We start from the raw sequence: 25,878 nt of genomic DNA, 5'->3' as shown, positions 1-25,878 counted from the left end.
ACTTTTGAGAGCCGGGGTATTCACCCGTCCCATAAATTCAACGAAGCACATATGTGAACGTTTTTTGCAGGCCCCCAAAGCTGTTTTAACAAGTGCTATCAGATGTATTATGTTCCTGAAACACGTTTTGTCTGGCACAGATTTGGGAGTCAGTAAGTTTTATCAGAACAGTAAGGATCTGCAAGTATTCAGCAGAACAAAACGAAGAGAAACAGAAAAGATTATATACATGAAGCTTAAATACCATGTGGATTGTACAAAGCAACCCCCACCCTCTAGACCATTTTTACCTGCAACCACCTAATATATGATATACACAGCTGACCGGAACCTGGAAGAACCAGCAGATGTCTGAAACTCTGAATTCAGAAAAGCAAAAGGATAGTCCTGGACTTTGAACTGAATGAACCCGCAAGCCGGCATATATATAGCATGACACAACGCATGACAAAGGAGGCGTTGTAAATACATTTCATGACATTCATCCTTTCAATTTTTGCCCCCTCAATTCATTACCATGCGAGCCACCCGGAATGGATCAATATCAAAAGTAAATTAGTTGCTGCACTTTCTCAGTAACGAACAGCTTCGAGTGATGATCCACCAAGGTTACCAAACCTATTCGAACATCTCATCCACCAAAGTAATCTGCAATAATACAGGCTGCTTACAGCAAAAAAGGGAAACCATGTCTTCAAGCAATAATTTGCGCAAAAGCAACAGTATCTAACCTAGTGAGTTGAACTGAAAAAAAAACAATATACATGTTGTAATTAAACACCTCCCATAACAGAGCCACATAGATGAAGTCCGTGTGTTCTCATTCTACATGAGTTTACTAAGTTTTTATTAAGCTTGAATGCTTGATAAAAAGGTTACCTTTTAAAAAGAAAGAATGGATCTCCATGTATATACAGTAAATGATAGCAAAGGGAAAAAACACCCATGTCTAATACAATATATTAGAGCCGATACTGATTTCAGTACTAACCTGGTCACAAACTGGGCAAGTATCTTTTCGCTCCATCCATTCGAGAATGCAGCAAAGATGGAAATGATGCTCGCATTTAGTTATAGAACGGGGATTTTCTTCATCATATTCTGTGAAGAATAAATAACAATATTACATGAATGTTCAGGTTCAATACAACAATATAAGATGTAACTTAGATGGTGCCATTCAATGCACGGCTGCTGAGAATAATCAGAGTACATATGTACATCAGCAACTGAAGTCAGCAAGATACCAACAACAAACAGAGCATTTTAGTCCCAGGCAAATTGGGATAGGCTAAAGTTGAAACCCAACAGAAGCCACGTATCAAGGTTCAGGCACGTGAACCTTACTAATTTTGAAATATTAAAATACCAACAAACAATTTACATGAGGGGAGGCTTCTATGGAATTTCAATATCCTACACTATCAGATTGGTTCCAACAGTGTGTGTCAGCAGATTAGTGAATTGCTTAAGGCTATCTCGGTGCAATCCACAACACGAATGAAGGACAGTGTAGCAACATCTACTGGCATCGACGCAATTACAAGTTTATTTACAGCATGAAATTTGCTAACAACTAGATATGATACCAAAAAATCTAACATAGGCTGATAGCCAGAAAACAGCAGACCTGAACAAAGAGTAGCACAGCAGGTACATTCAGCTCCATACACAATCAAATAAAGGGATTCAACAAATATATGAAGTTAATAACCTATCGATCAAGCTTCGCTGAATTATGAGAACGTCCAGCACATCTTAACTACTTGTGCCTTCTCATTCTCAACAGCTTTGGCACCCTGTAGTACAGTACTAGCCATGGTTTATGTGACCTAGGCAACAAGGCGTGGTAGAAGCGCTGGGCGTTGGAGGCGCCACGACACGACCTACACTCGTATGGTGTCCAACTTATCCAACATATACTGGGTGACATGTATCCTGTGTGGAGAAGAGGTTCCAGGAGCCATAAAGAGGTTCAAGCAACATTTGGCTGGTGAATATGGAGATGCTCTCATGTGTCCAAAAGTTACTGGAATCAGGATAGAGATGGCAGCTTACTTGCAAAATAAGAGAAGGCCACAACAATTTTATATAGGGTGTGCCACAACAATTTTTTATATACAATTTTGTATAATCAGTGTTGGTATACTAGGACGAATTAGCGTTGCTGCTTAAAATAATCATAATTTAAACCATGAATTCCCATTATAATCAACATATACCACTACTCCAACCCCCAAATACACACGCAAAATCTACTAGACATGGCAAGCAAGTATGACATAATTGGGAGATTATTAATTAAATCATCAGAAAACAACCTTAGACACCCTAACTTCACCGGTAAAAAACTGAAAAGATAATAGCAGTTAGAACCTAGGCACACAACGGCTATGCGTGAACACTGGGATTAGGTAGGCACTAGGCACCGACTGGGTACAGGGCTACAGGTGTTGGACGCAAAGAGGCTAGGCATAGGCACGAGCGCACGACATACGAACGCCGCGGCGGCGTTCTGGCGCAGTCGACTCTGCATGAAAACATGAAGACCGATGACGAACTGGGGAAGAAGATACAGGGGCTGGGCCTTGGTGGGCTGGCTTAGGGTGTGCCAGGGCCCACCTAGAACACCCTGTGGGTCCGCCCCTGGGACGGGGCAGTCTTGACAAGACATTTGAGCTCCTGGTCCCAGCCATCCGTTTTGTCAAGCTAGCTGTCATCTTTGCTCCTGAGTGTTTGGGCCCACTGTTCTCAATCCCAACATTTTGCACTCAACCCTGTTTTTGGGTGTCATGCACCCTTGCTTTACCTCTTTTGTGCTGTCCTCAATGATTTCAAGTCGTCCAACTAATCGCGATTAATCGTGATTAGTCAGGCTGGTCGGCAATTAGGACACGATTTGCTGGACGACTCGACTAGAAGACCTAGTCGTCCTGGTCGTCCGACTAATCGTCGACTAGGACGACTAGTCGTCCGAGTTATGTGTCCTGGTCGTCCCGGCTAGGGTTTAGCTATTGGGCCTTTTTTAGCCCATCTGCAGTCTAATTTAGAGTACCCTCTCCTCTTCTGTTCTATCCTAGCCGCCAACAGCTCCAACCTGCACGTCTCCTCTCCTCTCTTGGCACAGCCCCTGCAGTCCTGAACTCCTGATTGCCGGCGGCTACAGCACCCTGCGTCCCCTGCCCCTTCTGCAGTCCTACTCGCCTGCTGCACTGCTGCAATCTCCAACCGGCGGTGGCTGCGAACCAGTGACGAGATGAGCACGTCATCTGAAGGTCCCTCCTGCTCCCCCACTTCTCCCCCTAAACCCTAAATAACCCTATACCCTAAACAATGAAGCAACATGTTACTTTGTTTATCCTAGTTGTTTGTTCTAATTTATATAATGTATACATGTATATTTATATATATACCTATATAAGTATAACTACTAGTCTAGGACGACCAGGGACCGACTAGGGGTCGACTAGTCGCCCTAGTCGTCACCTAATCACGACTAGTCGCCTGGTCGGTCCCAGGGTTCGACCAGGCGACTAGGCGACTTGAAATCATTGGTTGTCCTTCACTCTGTTATATGGCTTTGGTGTAGTTGACTAGTAATTAGTAAGCTTTAGGGTTAAATACTTCAGTCTCTAAGTTCGTGGGCTACTAGAGATAGATTATGATGTCATATTGCCATGCTCATGCATGCACTAGTGCGTGCTAATTTGTTATCTTGCCTCTGAATATTGTTTCCTATTAATTCCCAACAACTGATAACCTGTTCATTTACTTATCTTCCTGTCATAGACTACTGAATTTGGAATTGCCATGTAGTTTCCTTCAAAGGGGATGGATGCTACATGGGAGAAGAGCTTTTGGAAAGGGAAGAAAGGAACTTGGGCTCAAGAATTGGGAACAAAGCAGGTATGTAGTACTGCACTAGTATATAAAATTCTAGCTTATAAGTTATAACACCTTACAATATGTGTATGGTGTCTCCTAGGAGTCCAGCATAAACGCCTAGGCGTTGTGAGGGGGTAGAGCCCCACCTCGCTGCGGCGCCTCAAAAGTGAAAGAGGATGGCTGGGAAAGATAGTAGATTGATTATGGAGGGAGCCCAAGGCTCAGTACATATAGGCAAGGATGTCCCAGGAATAGGAAAGATCTAATCTAGAAAGGAAAGAGCTAATCTAGGGAATCCTTGCCAAACATAACCAACACTACCAAAACCAGGGAGGGAGGCAGCAGCCGCACCCACTAGGGTTGCAGCCGAACCCCCCTGGGCCCATGGGCCTATACATCACACTAACACGCCCCCGCAGTTTGAACGTCGGTGCTTAGCCACGGACATTCAGACTGGACCGAAACTCAGTGAACACCGAAGAAGGCAGCCCCTTCGTGAAGACGTCGGCAAACTGGGATGTCGTGGAAACATGAAGAACCCGCACGGCACCCATCGCGACCTTCTCACGGACGAAGTGAAGATCGATCTCGATGTGCTTCGTCCGTTGATGTTGTACCGGGTTGGAGGACATGTAAACTGCGCTGACATTGTCACAGTAGACAATTGTGGCGCGGCGAAGCGGAATGTGGAGCTCATGGAGGAGCTGGCGTAGCCAAGAAGCCTCAGCAACACCATTGGCGACAGCGCGGTACTCAGCTTCTGCACTAGAGCGAGAAACAATATTCTGACGCTTGGAGGACCAGGAGACCAAGTTGTCGTCGAGGAACACAGCATAGCCTGAGATGGACTTGCACGTATCGGGACAGCCAGCCCAGTCAGCATCAGAGTAAACCACCAAGTCATCCTGAGTCGACGGACGGAGATGAAGACCCAGGTGAAGAGTACCCTGAATGTACCGAAGGATGCGCTTGAGAGTTGCCAGGTGAGGCTCTCACGGATCATGCATGTGAAGACAGACCTGCTGCACGGCGTAGGCAATGTCGGGCCGTGTGAAGGTCAGGTACTGCAAGGCGCCAGCAAGACTGCGATAATCTGACGGGTCGGCGACTGGAGCTCCAGAGTCAGCTGAGATCTTGGGACTGGTGTCGACGAGCGTAGTACAAGGTTTGCACTCCGCCATGCCAGCACGATCCAAGATGTCCAACATATACTGCCGCTGAGAGAGAACCATACCATCAGTAGTGCGCTGAACCTGCATCCCCAAGAAGTGATGAAGTTCTCTCAAATCCTTCATAGCAAATTCCCGGTGGAGAGCCAGGATGACCTTCCGCTGAAGATGTGTCGAAGAGGCAGTGAGAACAATATCGTCGACATAGAGGACCAGGTAGGCTGTGTCAGAACCTCGGTGGTAGACAAACAACGAAGTGTCTGACTTGGCCTCCACAAAGCTGAGGGAGGCCAGGTACGTGGCGAAGCGGCTGTACCAAGCACGAGGAGCCTGCTTCAACCCATAAAGTGACTTGTTCAGGCGACAAACAAAGTCAGGGTGAGCAGGATCCTCGAATCCGGAGGGCTGAGCAGCGAACACCGTCTCTGTCAGGGTGCCATGGAGGAAGGCATTCTTAACGTCGAGCTGGTGAACTGGCCATTGGCGGGAGAGAGCCAGAGAGAGCACCGTGCGGACTGTGGCAGGCTTGACGACGGGACTGAAGGTTTCGGCAAAGTCAACGCCAGGACGCTGGGTGAAACCACGAAGGACCCAACGAGCCTTGTAGCGTTCCAGAGAACCATCGACGTGAAACTTGTGCTTCAAGATCCACTTGCTCGTGACAGTGTTGGCATGTCGGGGCCGAGGAACCAAGTCCCAAGTCTGGTTCTGGAGAAGCGCTATATGCTCTTCCTCCATAGCAGCCCACCAATTGGGATCGGCAAGGGCACTATGGAAGGTCTTCGGAACCGGAGACAGGGGCGCAGCATGGTACAGCACCGGCAAGCGAAAGTCGTCCTTGGCCCGAGTCACCATGTGATGCTGGTTGACCGTGGGTGGGACGGCGACAGCACCCCAGGGAAGAGGGACGGGTGCTGGAGGAGCAGCCGGTGCTGCAGGGGCTGGCGCAGGAGCCGGTCCAGTCAGTGCTGGGGCGACTGGCTTGGGGCGCCTGGAGTAGACGCGCAGAACTGGGGGCTGCGCGCCTGGTGGAGACGGTGCCGCGCGTGGCAACGCGGGGAAGCCCGGCTGTCCCGCACGTGGGAGTGCGGAGGAGGCCGGCGTGGGAGTGCGGAGGAGGCCAGCGTGGCCGCGCGTGGCGCGGGAGTGGTCGAGGTCACGACTGGTCGTGGCGAGGACAGCAGCGCCTCGATCGGCGAGGAGGGAGTCAAGGCCGCGCGTGGCACAGCACCCGGGAGTGCGAGGAACCCCGGGGGGACTGGGGGCGCAGAAAGAACAGCACCACGAGAACCTGGAGATCCTGCAGAAGACATGGTCGGCGGTCCTATAGGAGGGACTGTCGAGTTAGAGAATTCATCTAAAAAGGTGAAGTCCGCAGCCGTGGGCGGTGAGGGCTGCTCGGCGAAAGGGAAGGTGGACTCGTCGAAGACAACGTGACGAGAGATGATTTGGTGGTTTACTCTGATGCTGACTGGGTTGGCTGTCCCGATACGCGCAAGTCCACCTCGGGCTATGCTGTGTACCTCGGCGACAACTTGGTCTCCTGGTCCTCCAAGCGTCAGAATATTGTCTCTCGCTCTAGTGCAGAAGTTGAGTATCGCGATGTCGCCAATGGTGTTGCTGAGGCTTCTTGGCTACGCCAGCTCCTCCACGAGCTCCACATTCCGCTTCGCCGCCCAAGTCGATGGCGTCGGCGAGGTCAGCGGAGACCGTGTTGTAGAGCCATGACTTGACGACGGCGTCCATCCGAGTCCAGTCAGCAAGGGCCGAGACGGAGTCGCTGTGGACGTGGTCTAGCAGCGAGTATTTGGTGACGGCGAGGAGGAACTGCTCGCGCCAACGGGGGTAGGGGGTAGTTGTCGGCGGTGTCGAGGACGGTCAGCACCAGGCTGCGTGCGTTCTGCACGGAGACCGCCTGAGCGTGGAGGTTGAGGACGGCAGCGGCCTCGTGGAGCACCATGGCGTGGGTGACACTCATTTCGCCGCCCGCGTGAGGCTGTTCGACGCGATCAACCGCGGCGGCGGCGGCGGCGGCCCAGGCCTTGACCGCCCGAGCGAGGGCAGCGCGGACGCGCTCCGCGGCGGCGTCGCGCTCGTTGGAGGCGTCGGCGACTTCCTGCTCAACTGCCTGAGCGGCGGCCAGAGCAGCCTCGCGGAGGGCGCGGCGAGCCTCGGCGTTGGTCTGCGAAGGAGCATCCCGTCTTGGCGAGGCTGATCGGCAGGATCGACGAGGGAGGGGGGAGGAGTCCCAACCATACCGATGCACAGCTAGTGTGCGCAGGGGCAGCGGAAGGGCGAGAGAGAAAAGTCCCGGTCTCGTGATACCATGAAAGAGGATGGCTGGGAAAGATAGTAGATTGATTATGGAGGGAGCCCAAGGCTCAGTACATATAGGCAAGGATGTCCCAGGAATAGGAAAGATCTAATCTAGAAAGGAAAGAGCTAATCTAGGGAATCCTTGCCAAACATAACCAACACTACCAAAACCAGGGAGGGAGGCGACAGCAGCCGCACTCCCTAGGGTTGCAGCCGAACCCCCCTGGGCCCGTGGTCCTATACATCACGCTAACAAAAGGACATGGTACTAGCATCTGCTAGTCTTGGGTGTGTTACTCCCAGGCAATCTGAACCAAGCTTTGTTGAATGGTGGAGAGAAGCAAGTTGCCACATTAACAAAGCTCAAAGGAAGGAATTTAATAGCACTGTGATTTTGGGGGCTTGAACCTTATGGAATTCCCACCTCCCTACAGAATTACAGATTGCACATAAATTCTTCAAGGGAGAGTTGAGAAAATTTGGGGTCTTGTTGGAGCCAAAAAGCTCTAATTCCTGGGCCTAGATCGTGATGGCAGCAAGATGTAGTCTTTATTGGGTCGTTAGCCTAGTTTGCTTGGGAGATCTTTTTCTCAGTGTTACAACCCTTCTGGTCTCTTAGTGGGAGTTAGAATGGTTGTTTGTAAGGATCGTGAGGGGACAGCTTTCTTTAATAGAATATGCGCAGGTCTCCTGCGTGTTTGAGGAAGAAAAAAAAACTATGCAAATAAATTTTTCAGTGAACAAGAGAAACACAACCTTCAAGGCAGATAGGGCAAACATCCTCCTCATCAGCCTTATCTTCAGTGACACTTTTCTTACATGACTCATCCACCTTTAAAGACTCCTGATCATTTATGGACTCTTGTTGGTCATCAGTTTTGCTCTTAGTGTCTGGCTTCTCCAAACCTACAGAGTTTCCAAAACCTAAGATCAACCATTAAGACAGTAAGAATAGTTAATAATCATCAGTCATATAACTGCTAGTCAATTATTTACCAGGGTTATTTGGGACTGCCAAAATAACATCATAAGGCAAGGGTGCAGGCGGCGCTCGATATGTGTCAGGTGTGGAAGTATCCAGATTTGTGTCTACTGCAACAATTGCAGAGGCTGGAGATGATCCATCAAAAATTGAAGACAATGGCTCCTGCTCCTCAAGATTTTGTTGATGCTGAATTATAGAACAAGAAAATCTAAGAAAACTTAAATAACAAGCAAGGTAATTAATAGTTTGTAAGGCTAATAAACACATGAAGCTATATCAAGGTCAACTGAAGTATGAATTATGACTGGAAATTTTGCAATTAACAAACTATATTAAACTAAATAGCACAAATGCACACTGTGTAACAAAAAATTCTCGAACGACGCAGAAGAGCTGTGTGTCATTTCATTTTAGTAGGAAAACAGTTGGAAAAGGTCAAAGCTACCCAACCTGAGTACAATACATGCCCCTAAGGGGATTTACATAAGAAACAACATAAATGACCAGGACTTCCAACACCTAACCAGCTGGGGTTAGCGACCTACTAAGGAGCTCATGCAACTCAGAAGCTCCAGCAGCACACGAAAGAAGGCCCTCACTTCTTATTCTATGGAGGAGTTGAATATTTGGCTGGGAGCCCTTAAACACACACAGGTTTCTTTTTTTCTCGAAAAACGCAGGAGAACTGTGTCTCATTATATTAAGAAGAAAGGGATTAAGGTCCAAGAGGACCGGTACAAAAGCCTCCCTATGGTGGCCAACAATAGGCATAAATAAATGGATCCATAAGGAAAGGTACAAAAGGGCGACCAAAAATTACTAAAACAACCTTGCTGCACTACGAGCAGCAGCAAGAGCTAGGCTCCAGAGGTGTTTGGCACCAGCCAAGACCCATAAAGCTAGCTCATCTAGGAAGCTTCTCTGCACCTTGCCAATGGTCCGAGATTCTCCATCGAAAATAACTATGTTTTGATGTAACCATAAGCAATGCTCCCAAGATAATGGCGTTATTGACGTCCTTTCTAAAGCCTTTGTGCACTCGATTGCCCACTTCTCTCCACCAGTCAGCAAGTGTAGTTTCCTCTGGCCCGGGAGTGAGCCGGCCCATACCAAAGGGGGAGAGAATGTTGTACCAAAACTGCCTGGTGAAGGCACAACTAGTCAACAAATGTTGTACCGTTTCTTGCTCTTGGTCACAAAAAGGGCATGCTTCCGGATGAGGAAGACCTCTTTTGCAGTCTGTCAGCTGTCCAACACTTGTTCTACATGGCCAACCATAAAAAGGTCTTGCATTTTGGAGGAGCCCAAGATTTCCAAAGTCTTTTTCATGGTTCAAAGGTGATGAAGCCCATAAACAGAACCATGTAGTAGGACCTAGAAGAGAAAATACCCAAAGACTCATGCCTCTGAATTTCCAGATTTCCCAGGCCACTAAAATACAGTGTGTGTTAAGCCCCTTAAGCATAATTTTGGGCACCAGCTTGACAGAGAGTGCCCAGTGCCCACCAGGGAAAAAACACGAATCAGCCACCAAGAGGGCAATGTCAGCCAAGTTCAAAGATTGCAGGATCAAGACCCAGACCTGACTGGAAAAGACACAACCGAGGGAGAATGTGTTGGAGGGTCTCATCAACTTGGTCAGACAAGGGACAGACCTCCAGGTGACGGAGACCACATTTGGCAAGACGATCCACTGTCCAACATCGATTATTCTTAGCAAGCCACAGAAAGAATCTGCACCGAAGAGGTGCCCAACTTTTCCAAATTCTTCTCCATGGACTGAACTTAATGGATCATGTTAGACTATTGTATTTCTATTTAAATGTTATGAGGCTAGAGCCCAGCCCATGTAATTCTGATATATGTACTACTCAGACCATTCAATGAATTAGGGTTTCACTTCCTCTAACATGGTATCCAACCACTCTTTCCTCCCTCCTCCCCTCCCCCAGCTGCCAGTTACCCCATACCGCCATCAGTCACTCCCAGGCCACAACCACCATGGCTGGCGGCCCCCTCTCCACACAGCAGGCTCTCCTCCCCTTGGCTCTCTTCTACCTCGTTGCTGAATGCTGGTCCTCGGTTAAGACAGGGCTTCACTCATCCACCAACACCACCGCCTTCCCTGACCTTCAACCATCGCCCGCCCCCGCCTCCACCGCACAGCGGAGCCTTGGTGTCCCCGGCCCGGGCGCTGCTGACCTGGCCACCCCTCGCCTGGGCACGGGCCTAGCTACCTTTGGCCTAGCTGGCCTCGGCCCTGACGCTACTGTCCTAGGCACGACCTCCCCCGCACCGAGCGCCCCATCCTGCTCCGCACCCGACATCGTGATTGCCCACTCCAATCTAGTTGCAGCCCTCATGGTTGCTAAGGCGGTTGTGGCTATTGCTCGGGAGCATGAACGTGTCGCTGCTCTAGTCTGGGAGGCTGGGAGCACAAACAGATTGTCGTCAATACCCATGCATGTTACCATGCTGAGGCTAAGAGCCATCTACTTGGCTCTCCCTGCCTCGACCCTCTCACAGAACCCCAAGTGGTTGACCACCCCCCTGGCGCACGAGGTTGCCGTCATCGCCAACCTCCATGCCTAGGCGACGGGTATCTAGAACATCCGCTCTCTGGTTGTCGTCATCCTCGATCCGACTTCCTCCACCTAAGCATGTTGGTAGGACCTCGTCCTCCTCACCCTACAGTGCTACGTCCTGGACGACCACGTCCTCACGGACATAGTGTCCCTCACTATCCCCCTCCTAGCGTCAGACGGTTAGTGTGGTCTTCTCTTGGATCATCGGGACGATTACTGTTGAACTACAAGATATCATTCACGAGCGTGGTGGCACTGCTCGTCAGGCCTAGGTTGCCACCGAGGAGCAGTTCCTCAGCAACCGCAAGACTCAAGCTCTCCACCTCAATGTCGCCATCCAGATTTCATCTAAGAGGACCTCTCTATCACTGAGTACTGCTGCTAGATGAAAGGCGTTGTGGCCTCCCTTTGTGACCTCGGGGTGCTTGTCTCCGATTGCACGCTCGTCCTCGACCTTCTCTGTGATCTCAACAAGCGCTACCATCACCTCCGGACTTGGATTACATTCGATATTGTTTGTCTTTCGCCAAGGTCTGCAATAACATCATCCTCGAGGAGCTCACCAAGGGGGCACCTCCTCGCTTCGATGCCGCTACCACTCTCTACAGATCCACCCCCGGGGCCAGACCTTGCGACCACCCTCCTCCACTCCTACCTTGGGGGCTCGTGGTCGCGCTCGTCTATCCCTTCGGCCTCTGGCTACACGCACCCTCCCTCCCAGTCCGGACCTAGGGGAATGCGGGGTCTATGGGTAGTGGTCGCTATCGATGGTAGGGTGGACGTGGAGGTGAGGGTTGTTGAGCACCATTTGTGGCACCTGGGGAAGGCCGGACGGTCCGGCCATGTGGCCCGGGTGGTCCACGCCCCGAATGATCCGCATGTATAGCTCGAACGGTCCGCGATCAGATTAACTCGGGCAGGAATCCTTATCTCATGCGTGTTTATCCAACTAATCGCACAAGAATCTGTTGGGATACGCCTAGGAACAGGTCCAGATCTCCCCACTATATATATGAAGGGGTACGACCGATTGGAACACAACACAATCGATCCAAATCAATCTATTATCATTGTCTTTACGTTTCTTGCCCTAGGAGTAGAAGTAATTAGCCTTTCTCATCCACAATCTTCACCCATCCTCGACTCTATGTCGCCTAGAGGCGTCTTGGGTGGTCTGCCGACCCCAAGACAACCCTAGGACCTTTCCTCCCTGACGGGGTCCCTCCCGAGGGGCGAGATCTAGGTGCTGAAGATCTTGAAGCCCTCTGCGCACACGCAGACGGTCCACTGCCCAATCACAGACGGTCCACGCGTCAGCAGGGAAGACTGAAGCCCCTCTGCGCAGTAGCGGATGGTCCGGCCACCAAGTGCGGACAGTCCACGCTCCCGTAGAGAGAACCACAAGGTCCTACACGTCGTGCGCCGGCCCTAGGGTTCGTTTGGTGATTGGCCCCAAAGCGAACCAACAAGGGTGGTCAAGAGGACACTCCTTGGCCCTCTCTCTACAACCCGTAGACTAGTCGCGTCTCCATGTGGACCGGCCCATCCCCTGGTAGACCTTCCCCGCATCTGCCTCCACCCCAAACAGCTCACCTGACGATGCACGGCTCGAGGTACCCTCTTGGCCCCTTTCCCTCTATGCCATCGGCACCTTAGCCACCGCTTCTACCCCTACCACCCCACTAGTTCCGTTATGGAACTCGCGGCTTGGTGGGTGGTGTTAGAGTATCTGTGTATCTGTGTATATGGGCCTGGCCCACTAGGGTTCCATATAGTCTTGTACTCCTGCAGCTAGGGTATTGTATTCTATACTACAACACGGTACCAGAGCTTTAGGTTTCCTTCTCCCTTCCTACAGCCGCCGCCCCCACCCTTCCTCCAGCTGCCGCCGCCCCTCCATGGCGGGTCGGTCGCCGCCCCACCCTTCTCCCCACGCGCCGGCGAGCCCTTCCCTCCCCTTCCTCTCTCCTACCGTGCCGCTCTTGTCGCGCCCCCGGCGGCCATCTTCCCCATGGCCGGCGCGCCCACGGCGGTCTCCTCCCCCGCAGTCGGCTCGCCGCCGGATCTCGCCGTCACTCCGGCGACCAGCTCCCTCACGGCAGAAGCGCCGCCGGGCCTCGCCGCCCCTCCGGTGCTCGTCTCCCCTGCGGCCGGCGTGCTGTCGGTACCCACCACCCCTCCGGCACCCCTCCCCTCTGCGGCAGGAGCACCGCCGCGCACCGCTGCGTCCCTGGCGACCCTACCCTATGTGGTCAGCACGCCGACGGCAGTCACCGCGCCCCCTGCGGCGCCCTTCCCCACCACATCTGTTGTCTCCGCCCTTGCGCGCCCCATCGCCGCTCCCGGCGCACCGACGGGGCACGCCTCCGTCATCACTACTAGGCTGCCCCCCACCGTCGGGCCACCCCGGCCCGCGCCGACCCAATCCGCCACACTCGCGGCCGCCCCTAGCCCCGACGGGTCTCGGCCGGCTCCTGTGCTCTCCCTGCCGGATGCCGCCCTGCTTCGCTCCCAACTGCTAGCGCCAGGGTTTCCACATGTCCCACTTGACACGACTGGCGGGGCTCCCGTGCGTAGCTGCCCCCTGCCGACGACTGTCTACAGCCAGTTGTCCGCCATCACCTCCTCCCTGTGCGCTCCTTCGGATGATGTTGCTGCCATTCTCGCCGCCACCCGGGCAGCCGTTACAGCTGCTCGCCAGCGGGCCCAGGACGACGCTCGTGCTCTTGAGCAAAAGCAGGCGGTTGTCGACGCCATCGAGCGTCAGTACGCCGAGACCTACCACCGTCTCGCCGGCAAGGGCATGTCGGATGGCTCCCCCACGTCCGCTCGCCATAGCGCCGACACCTTCGAGCCCACGCCAACCCCGGCCTCAACCCTTCGCGGTTCTCTTCACGCTCAGGCGGCGGCCCTCACCAGCATTCGGGCAACCGTCACCGACGTTCTTGCGCCGGACTCCACTCAGTACCCCCGGTGGCGCGACCAAGTCCTGCAGACCCTCCGCTGCTACGCCCTTGCCGACCACGTCCTCTCAGCGGTCCCTGACCCGTCAGAGGATTGACTTCTGATGGACGAGGTGGTGCTTTCCTGGATCCATGGCACCCTCACGGCTAAACTTCAGGACATCGTTCGCGTGCCGGACGATACCGCTCACCGGATCTAGGGTGCCCTTGAGGCTCAGTTCCTCGGCCACCGCCAGACTCGGATCCTGTACCTCGAGATCCCCTTCCGTCAGCTTGCTCAGGGCGATCTCTCTGTGGACGAGTACTGCCGTCAGATGAAGACGATGGAGGACACTCTCCGCACCCTCGGGGCCCCCATCACCGACGAGTGCCTCGTGCTCAACCTCCTCCGCGGTTTGAGCCCTCGCTTCGATCGTGTGACGCCCATTCTTACCCGCATGAAGCCTTTTCCAACCTTTGCGGAGACCAAGAACGATCTGCTTCTCGAGGAGCCTCGCCTCTCTGCCACTGCGACCGCCGCTCCCGCCACGGCGCTCTACAGCGCTCCTCGGGCTGCCCCTCTGCCTCCGGGGGGTTCCTCTTCACCGCACTTCGGTCCCCCGTCGCCTGGAACTCTTCGGCAGCCTAATGGCTCTGGGGAGGTCGCGGACGTGGTCGCAAGAGTGGATCCAGTGACACGACAGGTGGTTCCCAGTGGCCATCTGTCTACAACCCGTGGACTGGCACCATCCACATGTAGCCTGGGCCGTCCGCGGGTGCCTCGGCCCCTCGCCCCACCACCCCTCAGCAGGTCTTCTTTGCCGCTCCACCTCCGGCAGCGCCCTCGGCACCTCCTCAGCCTCAGCAGGGGCTCCTTCCCCTTCCGGGGCCTCCGACCCAGCCCGTGTGGGGGCCCTGGACAAATGGGTGGGACACGCAGTCTCTCGCCAACTCCTTCTCCACGATGACGCTGGCCCCACCCACCTCGGTCTCTGACTGGGTGGCTGACTCCGGTGCCTCCTACCACACCACCCCGGACGCAGGTATTCTGTCCTCCACCTCTCCCCCCCCCCACCCTTCCCTTCCTTCTTCCATCGTGGTTGGAAACGGCTCTGCCCTTCCCGTCACCTCAGTAGGTGACGCGGTCCTTCCCGGTCCTTTCCGTTTATCCAAGGTTCTTGTTGCCCCCCACATCATTCAAAATCTTTTTTCGTCCGTCAGTTCACTACTGACAACTCTTGTTCCATGGAATTTGACCCGTTTGGTCTTTCTATGAAGGATCTTGCCACCAGGACCCTTCTCGCTCGGTGTGACAGCCCCGGGCCGCTCTACACACTCCGCCTGCCTGCTTCCCCTACATCGACTTTTGCCCCACATGTCCTTGCTGCGGCCGCCTCTTCTGTGACTTGGCATCGTCGTCTTGGTCACCCCGGCCACGAGGTGATGTCCAAGCTCTCCAGCAGCACCTCTGGTTCAGGTTGTAGGAGATCTTTTGAGCACCTCTGTCATGCTTGTCAGTTAGGTCCCCATGTATGGACATCTCCTGTAATCAGCATTTCTGGATCTAAGTATCATTTACTCATTCTCGATGACTTCTCGCATTATATGTGGACTTTTCCTTTACGTCAGAAGTCTGACACTTATCCCACCCTGTCTCACTTCTTCGCCTGGGTCTCCACTCAGTTTGGTCGCACCATCCGAAGCATCCAGTGTGACAACGGACACGAGTTTTATAACAATGTGTCTCGTGACTTCTTCCTCTCTCGCGACGTCCACCTCCGCATGCCATGCCCCTACACGTCTCCTCAGAACGGCCGGGCTGAGCGTATGATTCGCACGACGAACGATTTCGTGCGCCCTCTACTTTTTCAGGCTTCTCTTCTCGCTCGATACTGGCCTGAGGCCCTCGCCACTGCCACCTACCTCCTCAACCGTCTCCTCACCAAGGCAGTTGCCCACCCCACTCCTTACTACGCTCTCTTCGGCATCCATCCCTCTTACGACAATCTTCGTGTCTTCGGGTGCGCTTGCTACCCCAATCTCGCTTCCACTGCTCCTCATAAGCTCGCCCCTCGCTCCACTCGCTGTGTCTTCCTCGGCTACTCCCCCGACCATAAGGGGTATCGGTGTCTTGACCTCACATCCCACAGAGTCCTCATCTCTCGTCACGTCATTTTCAACGAGTCGGATTTCCCTTTTTCCTCCTCTCCCGCTGCCTCTCCCCGAGCTCGACGTGTCCCCCGAGCTCGACGTGTCCCCCGACCTCGACCATGTGTCCCCATAATCATGCCCCCGTTTCCCGCCGGTTCGTCCACTTCGCCGCCTCGCACGGCCCTGCCTGCGACGCCCTCCCCCGCACAGCCACGTGCGGCCCCGGTGCTCCCTGAGTCGCCTCACGCGGCCCTGCCTGCGTCGCCCACCCCCGCACAGCCACGTGCGGCCCCGGCGCTCCCTGAGTCGCCTCGCGCGGCCCTGCCTGCGCCGCCCACCCCCGCACTACCATGTGCGGCCTCGGCGTCCTCAGCACCGCCCTCCACCGCACAACCACGTGCGGCCTCAGCGTCCCCTCTGTCGCCTCGCGCGACCCCCACGTCTCCCGCACAGCCCCGTGCGGCACCGGCGCCTTCTGCACCATCCCACACCGCTCCGTCGTCTCGCTACACCGACCCCATCTAGACGTACCAGCGTCGTGGTCGACGCGGTACCCCGACTCGCTCTCGCGCTGAGGCCCCGACCTATCACCCCGTCATCGTCCACCGGGATCCTCGACACATCCACCCGATGGTCACCAGGCGCGCGGCCGGTATCCTTCGGCCGCCTGATCGCCTAATTCTCTCCGCGACCTCTTCTCCGGCTCTTCCGCCGGTACCCACGACTGTCAGTGGTGCGCTTGCCGACCCACAGTGGTGGCGCGCCATGGAAGCGGAGTACGAGGCTCTCCAGGCTAACCACACCTGGGACTTGGTGCCTTCTCCCCCTGGCACCAACGTGGTCACCGGGAAATGGATCTTCAAGCTGAAGTTGCACGCCGACGGGTCCCTGGAGTGGTACAAGGCTCGTTATGTGCTTCGGGGCTTCACCCAGCACCCTAGGGTCGACTACGACGAGACCTTCAGTCCGGTGGCCAAGCCTGCCACCATCCAGACTGTTCTGACTCTGGCACTATCCAGGGACTGGCCGGTCCACCAACTCGACGTGACGAACGCCTTCCTCCACGGCACCCTCACGGAGACGATCTACTGCACCCAGCCCGTTGGGTTTGTCAACCCTGCTCACCCCGACATGGTCTGCAAGCTCAACAAGTCCCTCTACGGCCTCAAGCAGGCCCCCCGGGCTTGGTACAGTCGCTTCGCCACCTTCTTGTGTTCGCAGGGTTTCGTCGAGGCCAAGTCGGACACGTCCCTGTTCATCCTCCGTCCCGGCTCAGATACAGCAGCCCGTTGGGTTTGTCAACCCTGCTCACCCCGACATGGTCTGCAAGCTCAACAAGTCCCTCTACGGCCTCAAGCAGGCCCCCCGGGCTTGGTACAGTCGCTTCGCCACCTTCTTGTGTTCGCAGGGTTTCGTCGAGGCCAAGTCGGACACGTCCCTGTTCATCCTCCGTCCCGGCTCAGATACAGCACACCTCCTCCTCTACGTCGACGACATCGTCCTCACCGCCTCCTCCCCTGAGCTTCTGCGTCGCATCATCTCCTGCCTCCAGCAGGAGTTTGCGATGAAGGACCTGGGGGCACTCCACCACTTCCTGGGGGTCACCGTCGAGCGCCGTCTCCTGGGCCTGTTCCTCCACCAGCAGCAGTACACCGTCGACATTCTTGAACGCGCTGGCATGGTTGAATGCAAGCCCTGCGAGACTCCGATGGATACACAAGGCAAACTCTCCGCCGCCGGCCCACCGGTCGCCGATCCCACCGGCTACCGGAGTATTGTCGGGGCCCTTCATTATCTCATCTTCACCAGGCCCGACATCGCCTACGTCGTCCAGCAGGTGTGCCTCCACATGCACGACCCTCGGGAGCCGCATCTCACCGCGATGAAGCGGATCCTGCGGTACTTGCGAGGCACTCTCGACTTCGGTCTCCTTCTACGCCGGTCCTCAGTCACTGAGCTTCGCGTCTACAACGATGCCGACTGGGCGAGCTGTCCAGACATGCGTCGGTCCACCTCGGGCTACGCCGTGTTCCTCGACAACAGCCTCGTCTCGTGGTCGTCGAAGCGCCAGCCGGTTGTCTCCCGCTCCAGCGCTGAGGCCGAGTGTCGCGTCGTAGCCAATGGCGTGGCTGAGGCGACTTGGCTCCGTCAGTTGCTCCATGAGCTCCACAGCCCGCTGGCCACGAGCACCCTGGTCTTCAGCGACAACGTCAGCGCCGTCTACCTCTCCACCAACCCCGTCCAACACCAGCGCACGAAGCATGTCGAGATCGACCTTCACTTCGTCCGCGAACGGGTCGCCTGTGGAGCTGTTCGCGTTCTTCACGTCCCGACCACCTCCTAGTTCGTCGACGTCTTCACCAAGGGGCTCCCATCAGTGGTGTTCACGGAGTTTCGATCCAGTCTCAACATCTGCAGTGGCTAGAGTTTCGACTGCGAGGGGTGTTAGAGTATCTGTGTATATAGGTCTGGCCCACTAGGGTTCCATATCTTGTACTCCTGCAGCTAGGGTATTGTATTCTATACTGCAACAGGTGGGATCAGCTGTCACTTGCTAGCTCCTTCAGCATGATGACCCTGACTCCTGTTGTCACTGACTGGGTTGCTAATTCTGGTGCATCCTACCACACCACTCCAGACACTGAAATAATTTCTTCTTCTCACCCACCTCATGTCTCGTCCTTCATCTATCATTGTGGGCAATGGGAACATTATCCCCATTTGTAGGTGATTCAGTTCTTCCCAAGCCTTTCCATCTTCGCAATGTTCTTGTCAACCCATATCATACAAAATCTTTTATCTATTCGTGAATTTACCACTTATACCTCTTGATCTATTTGAGTTTGATCCTTTTGGCTTGTCTGTGAAGGATCTCGCTGCCCAAAGCCTTCTTGTCCGATGTGATAGCTCCAGCCCATGTACAACCTGCGGTTGCCTACGTCCACTTCTCCACCTATTGCTTCTACTACATCGTCGTCTTCGTCCTCGCTGCAGTCGCACACACTAACTACTCCCGCTACCTCTAGCACTTGGCAATTTGGCATCATCAACTCGGTTATCCTAGCCCCGATATGTTGTACAAGTTATGTAGTAGTTCAGTCATCTCTAGCTCCTCTCAGGCTATGCAAAATTTTGATCTCATACAGATATACACTATGATTTGTGGACCTCTCATGTTATTAGTGTTTTGGGTTATAAATATTATATGGTGGTTCTTGATGATTGCTCTCATTATCCGTGGACTTTTCACTTGCATTCAAAGTCTGATACTTTTGCGACTCTTCAACACTTCTTCGCGTGGGTTTTCACTCAATTTGGTCGCACCATTAAGGTTGTCCAGTATAACAATGATCATGAGTTTGATAACTCCGCTCGATCCTTCTCCCATGGCGTACAGCTCCGGATGTTCTGTCCCTACACCTCTTCTCAGGATGGTAAGGCTGAGCGCATGAAAATTATGGTTGCTTTCAACTTGCCTTATTATTACTCTTGACGACAATTATTACTCTTCAACAGGGAGATGATAGAAAACCGTGGTTGCTCAACTTGGCTTACCTTACCTTAAACCCAAAAAGAATGAAGCTTTTACTCCAAAAGATTTTCACCCAATCAGCCTAATCCATAGCTTTGTGAAGCTTGTGATGAAAATCTTAGCAAATAAGTTGGCTCCTCATCTAGACACGTTCGTGGCAGCCAACCAGAATCCGTTTATAAACGAGTGTTGCATTCATGACATCATCTCATGGTCCAATAAACAATAAAACACCTTTATAATAAAAAGGTTCCTAGTTTTTTTCTAAAATTGGACATCTCCAAAGCTTTTGACTCGGTCTCTTAGACAATTCTTGCTAGAAGGTTTAAGACATATAGGATTTGGTCCCATTTGGTGCAACATGGTCTCTAATCTGCTTGGCACTGCCTCAACTCGCATCCTTCTTAATAGGCAAACTAGAAAGGAGATCAGCCATAGGATAGGTCTTCTTCAAGGAGACCCCCTTTCGCCAATGATGTTTATTCTAGTCATGGATGTCCTTAATAGTCTCTTTCTTAAAGCGGGAGGCTTAGGTTTGCTGCAACCTCTTGTGGTTTTCAAGGTCAAACGATAGATTTATGCTGATGACATGGTTCTATTCATTAAACCAAATGAAGAAGAAATGCAACTCACGAGGAATGTTCTCAGCAAGTTTGGAGAGGCCTCAGGTCTTCACACTAATATGCAAGAGAGTTGTGCCATCCCCGTTCAATGTGATCAGTACCAGGTGCAAGCCATGGAGTAGTCACTCCCTTATGTTCATGTTGAATTCCCTTGTATCTATTTGGATCTCCCTATCTCTAACAAGAAGTTGACAAGAAGAGTTTTATGGCAGTGGATTGAGAAAACTAGTAACAAGCTTCCGGGATGGAAGGCAACTTTAATGAATATGGTCGGTTGAGCCACCTGGGTGAGGTTTGTCATCCCTGATGTTACAATCCATGTCCTTATTGCCATCAAGGTCCCTAAATGGTTCATCAAGGCTATTGACAAATTGAGAAGATTCTTTGGAAAGGTAGACAACAATTGGATGGCAAATCCTATTTGGTTGCACGGTACGAAGTACAAAGACCTATCAACCTCAGTGGTTTAGGTATTTTGGATCTAGAAAGAATGAGTTGGGCTCTCCAAATTCGTTGGCTATGGCTTGAAAAAAACCGAGTCTTCAAGAGTTTGGAAAGGGGTGGAAATTCTTGTCCACAAGAATGCCCTAGCTCTCTCCTCCATTGTTGTGTCAACGATGGTGGGTAATGGGTCTAAACTCTGCTCTAGTCTGATAAGTGGCCGTTGGGTTGTTCTATAGCTGAAATAGCTCCATCTGTTTGAGGAGCTCAGCAAGATTCAAAAAAACAAGAACAGTAGTTGATGGTTCTCGAGGATCAAATGATGGATCCCTGATATTCAAGGAAATCTCTCTCCATCTAGTATTTATGAGTTTTTTCATCTTTGGGATGTTGTCCAAGAAGTGGCCCTCAATGCTAATGAAGATCAACACATGTAGACATGCTCTAGCTCTGGGCAATATTCAGTTAAATCAGCCTACTCGACCTTCTTCCGACAATCTGTGACCTTTGAGCCATGGGGCATATATGGAGAACTTGGGTTATAGCAAAGTGCAAAATCTTCCTATGGCTAGAAATTAGAAATAAGTGTTGGACGGCTGACCGGCTAGCAAAGGTCTTGCCCACCCTCAGCAATGTGTGTTTTGTGACCAAGAAGAAGCTAGGCCTTGCCTCAACAGCCTCAAGTCAAGTTGAGACCTCTTTTGCTAATTGATGGAGGAGAGCAACTGAGCACCTCTCAAAACTGGTCAAGAAAGCAGTTTAACTCGGTCATCATTCTAGGAGCTTGATCTCTTTGGAAGCATAGGAATGCCATTCTCTTTAATAAAATTCAGCGCAGCATGCAGAAGACCCTGCACAATTTGTTGAAGAACACCATCTTTGGTATTTTGCCAAAGCCAAACATCTTAAAGAACTCACTCCAGTTCAAAGGGTGGGCTAGTTAGTGGCTTTCTGAGTGTTGGTCAGGTTCTACCCATATTGCCTGTTTAGTTAGTCTCAGTTGTGTTTGTTTTGGCAGCCCTCTCTGCTTGGTCCAGAGCAGGGGGCAAAGTTCCGGATCCCCCTTTTCTCTCTTAATACAAAGATGAGCAGTTCTCCTGCGTATTCCATAAAAGAACATAAAGAGTACAATAACAGATTGCCTATTTCATCTTTGACAGTATAGTAAGACAATTGTAAGACAGACTCACTGACATTATCTTTATGCTATTTGGTATGGATTGTGTCACAAAAAGGAAGATAGTAACATTGATGTAGAGAAGAAAGAGAGCGAATTTCCATACATATATATCAACTGGTGCTCGTGCTCTAACTGCTTCAGATGTTCTCGACGAACAGCAACAACAGCCACCCATTATATACCAACTTAAAAGCTTAGTGGCAGTCCTCTAGATGCTATTTGAAATTAAAACTCCATCTCTCAGTCCTATGAAGAAACAAAATATATTGACAGAAGAAAGAGGGAAATCATATAACGAAATAGCAAATACAGCATCAGGTAAACAACCAACCATTACACCAGCATAAGATTGTGTGTGGATTAGAAAACTGCAACTATGGGCACTTAATTCTGACAGTCTATTCTCGATATTTCACTCTAATGGCACTCAACAGCTATTGTTAAAAAATATATCATTTAGCAACAGAAAAGAACTACTTCAATTAGTACTTATCATTTTTCTAGTAACATCAAGAAGCAAAAATTTGACTGGTAAGCAGAAAGTCCATCTTAATTAGGTTGGAGTAATTACTTACTAGAGACTACCTAATGAGATAACACCATTAGGCCATATCCTGGCACCAGAAGAAACCACAGCATCATGTGCTGAGCTCTCCCAACAAGTAGCACATACGTAAGCAAAAGCATACTACAGAGGCCACCACATTTTGGGTTATGCCACTCTTTTCCACCTAAAAACCAGCCTGGTCACACTTTGGTACAGTGAACATACATAGCACACTAGCTCATTTATGGTCCTATATTGAAAGAAGAGGCCAATTTAAATTCCAAATGCATGCAATAACGCAAGTACGATTCAAGTATGCATGCCACCTAGGATTTGTTAAGCATTGGGTGGAAGTTGTAACTTGTAAGACAGATGGCCTCAGAAAGTTCACAGGGAGTCAGGGAGTTCAGTATAGCACAGAGCATCAAAGTTTTGACATTGAATCTTGTTTCTAGTACTCTTTTCATCACATTTCCAGGGTAAGGACTAAGGAGAAATTATATTAAGTAACAAGCAGATTTGTGTTGCAATCGCCCCCGCTAAAAATTTGAGAAACCACCACATTTTGTGTCCATCAACACACATCTAAGTCAGTATGCATGGTTATTAAAGCGGTAAAACGTTAAAACGTTATGAACCAACTTTTTAACTTTTAAACGTTTAAACGAATGTTGAAACGTCTTTTCAGACTTGACATAGAAATTCAAATATAGAATAAGTTCATACATAAGTTGAGTTCACAAACCAAATAGCATAAAAAGATCATCCTGGATCATTTGACGTTGGCCTTCGTGATTGATCTTTGAGTGGGTCATAGGAGTCATTTGCCTCACTATTTGTTGCCATTGAAATTCACTATGAGCAATATGGTTGCACAATCAGTACTCACCAATATGGTTGAGCATGAATGATTGATTCATTGTTGGGCAATATGGTTGCACAAAATCAGTGCTCACCAATATGGTCTGCTGTGGGCGCAGTGCCACAGTTCGTGGAGGGCCGAGGGCGGTCTGCTGTGGTCTGTTAGCTGAGGAGAGCAGCGGCTACCGGCTGGGCTGTTGTGGGCGCGGCTGGGCTGCTGTGGGCGCCAGAGAGCAGCGGTTGGCTGTCTAGCTGAGGAGAGGAGAGAGGAGAGCGGCGGCTGGCTGTGGCTGAGGAGAGGAGAGAGGAGAGCAGAGCGGCGGCCGGCTGTGGCTAAGGAGAGGAGAGAGGAGAGCAGAGCGGCGGCTGGCTAAGGGAGTGAGGGCGCTGCATCCAGCGCTGGCCAGTGCCTAGGAAAGTGACCTAGAAAATGCTAAAGGCCCAAGAAAGGCCCAGGACGGGTAGAACGTCTAAAACGCCCTAAAACGCTATTTGGACGCTTAAACACTCGAAACGGACGTTCTACGCCCTAAACCTAAAACGTTCGGACGTTCCAACTTTTAAACACGTTTTGTCGTTTAAACGACGTTTTAATAACAATGTCAGTATGAGTAGTATAGGCTCAAATTTATCTAATACAGATCACCAGCAAAGCCTTTTAGTCCCAAACAAGCTGGTATAGGCTAGAATTGAAATCCAACATAAACCACAAGTCAAGGTTTAGGCATATGGATAGTTGTCTTCCATGCACTCATATTAAAGGCTAAATCTTTAGGTATATTCCATCCTTTCAAGTCTTCTTTTACTGTATCTTCCCATGTCAACTTCGGTCTTCCCTTGTCTCTCTTACGATTGCTATTGCGCCTTAGGATCCACTATGCACTGGTGCTTCTGGAGGAATCTGTTGGACATGTTCAAACCATCTCAATTCTCAACCGGTGTTGGACAAGCTTTTCTTTAATTGATGCTATTTCTAGCCTATCATGTATATCATTGTTCCAGGTTGATCCCTTCTTATATGGCCACAAATTCAATGCAACATACACATTTCCATAACACTTATATGTTAAACATGTTGTCATTTGTGTAGGCCAACATTTTGCACCATACAACATACATAGCAGTAGCAGGTCTAAAGGTCGCCCTATAAAACTTTCTTTTAGATTGTGTGGTACCCTCTTGTCTGATATAAATAATCATTAATGTTTCAAAAGGAGTAATCCAATTTTTGGACTAATTGTTATAATTCTACCAAATTGTCAGCAAAAAATATGCAGGATATACAACAACAACAACAAAGCTTTTTGTCCCAAGCACGTTGGGGTAGGCTAGAGATGAAACCCCGTATGAAAACCTCAGAGCTCAACCCCCAAAGAAAAAAGGGGAAACAAAGGCAAAGGAGAACCGAAAACGACGAAACGGGGGAACACATAAAAGAGATAAAACCCACAAGAACCAGCAAGGTCTAAATGGGCACAAGAAAAGGTCAAACGATTAAGGAGGAAAAGCGAAACTATAAATCAAGGTTCTGGCACGTGAATTGCACACTTCCACCCCTTCCTATCCACGGCGAGCTCTTTATACAAATAGATATAAAATAAATATAAGGATTAATTGTATGCATGCCACTCTACTTTTGTAAAATTAGATGGTTAGTTCATTTTGATGCCATGGAGTGGCTTGAAAATGAACTAGTTTCTAACTTTTCAAAATTAGTGACATATTTCTAATTAACCGTGTACATGACACTCTACTTTTGCAATAATTAACCTAAAATATAATGAATGTCACAAGCAACCAGTATAATCCAAAGCTAGTGGCAATCAACTTGATTTTTCCTATACTAGATAAGATAAATTGTCGTTCGTTTATCAACAGCACATTGGGATGACAGTGGCAAGGAAACAATATCAGGTTGTCCGCAGGATAATCAAGTATAACTAAACGTGGAACAAAGTAACTCTAATCGGAAAACACAGGCACGAAGAAAAAACTGCAAGTACAAGAAACGAGCGCAATAATAAGGTTTTGTTGAAACAGCTCAATTGAACCGTGCTAAAACCCCACGCACGGGCGCAACTGGCATGGGACACGTGATTTTCAGCTGAAAACCCAAAATCTATGCGACTTAAGCTGCACCCGCACCTGAATTAGGTAGCAAGAGATCCTAAGGTTGAAACTAGTCCATCCTGCACAGTCAACAGCAGCAGCAAGAACAGCAAGGGCCATACGATTACCAGCTGGGCACGAAGCACGCAACTCCAGAGCGGAGCAACTAGACGAACGCAAACGAAGATGTGTTTGGGTATGACAGGGGAACAACAACACCGCTTAGAACTTAGGGAAGACAAGAAAATCTACCCGAACCAGCTAGGCCTGCTTACCACCAACATGAGATGGAGGGAAGGAAGCAACCAATCCGATCCCCCGCTCCGCTTGACTCGGACAGGATCGGCGCTGCGGCGGCGGGTGTAGTATCCAGCGGAGAGACAGGGAAAAGCCGCCGACGTGGTGTTCTGCTCTGCTCGCTCGGCCTCGGCGGCGAGATGGGGTTTGGAGAAGTTGAAAGCCCTGGGGAGGAGAGCTATTGGACTCGGATTCTGCGGAACAGAATTCCCCAAAGACCACTCCTAATTTTATGCCTCGTTTTCCTTTTTCCCT

The 25,878-nt window shown here is 51.1% G+C and overlaps 1 protein-coding gene and 1 long non-coding RNA gene across 12 annotated transcripts in view; one reads left to right on the top strand and one right to left on the bottom strand.

The window, feature by feature from the left end:
• Nucleotides 1–25,878, bottom strand: LOC100281881 (uncharacterized). 11 transcript variants are annotated; one of them, NM_001407998.1, is made up of 6 exons: nt 25,579–25,878; nt 21,913–22,055; nt 8,367–8,541; nt 8,127–8,294; nt 992–1,101; nt 1–648 (listed from the first exon to the last, which is right to left on the bottom strand). In NM_001407998.1, the coding sequence occupies exons 2-6, from the start codon at nt 21,982–21,984 to the stop codon at nt 619–621; spliced, it is 555 nt and encodes a 184-aa protein (NP_001394927.1). In that variant the 5' UTR covers nt 21,985–22,055; nt 25,579–25,878; the 3' UTR covers nt 1–618. The 11 variants fall into 11 exon arrangements, 10 of the variants coding, with proteins under 10 accessions (NP_001394927.1, NP_001394926.1, NP_001394840.1 ...); NM_001407997.1 differs by having other exon boundaries at nt 8,127–8,276; NM_001407911.1 differs by having other exon boundaries at nt 25,602–25,878.
• The window catches only part of LOC103638248 (uncharacterized), a 65,385-nt gene continuing 42,550 nt past the window's right edge, over nt 3,044–25,878 (top strand). The window contains exons 1-2 of the long non-coding RNA XR_558649.2: nt 3,044–3,275; nt 3,817–3,906. This is a non-coding gene — a long non-coding RNA (uncharacterized lncRNA). The remainder of the gene's footprint in view (nt 3,276–3,816; nt 3,907–25,878) is intronic.

Source organism: Zea mays, chromosome 1 (genome assembly GCF_902167145.1).
Source record: "Zea mays cultivar B73 chromosome 1, Zm-B73-REFERENCE-NAM-5.0, whole genome shotgun sequence".
Lineage (NCBI taxonomy): Eukaryota > Viridiplantae > Streptophyta > Magnoliopsida > Poales > Poaceae > Zea > Zea mays.
Note: the sequence above shows the minus strand (reverse complement) of the source record. Positions and strands in the feature narration are given on the sequence as shown.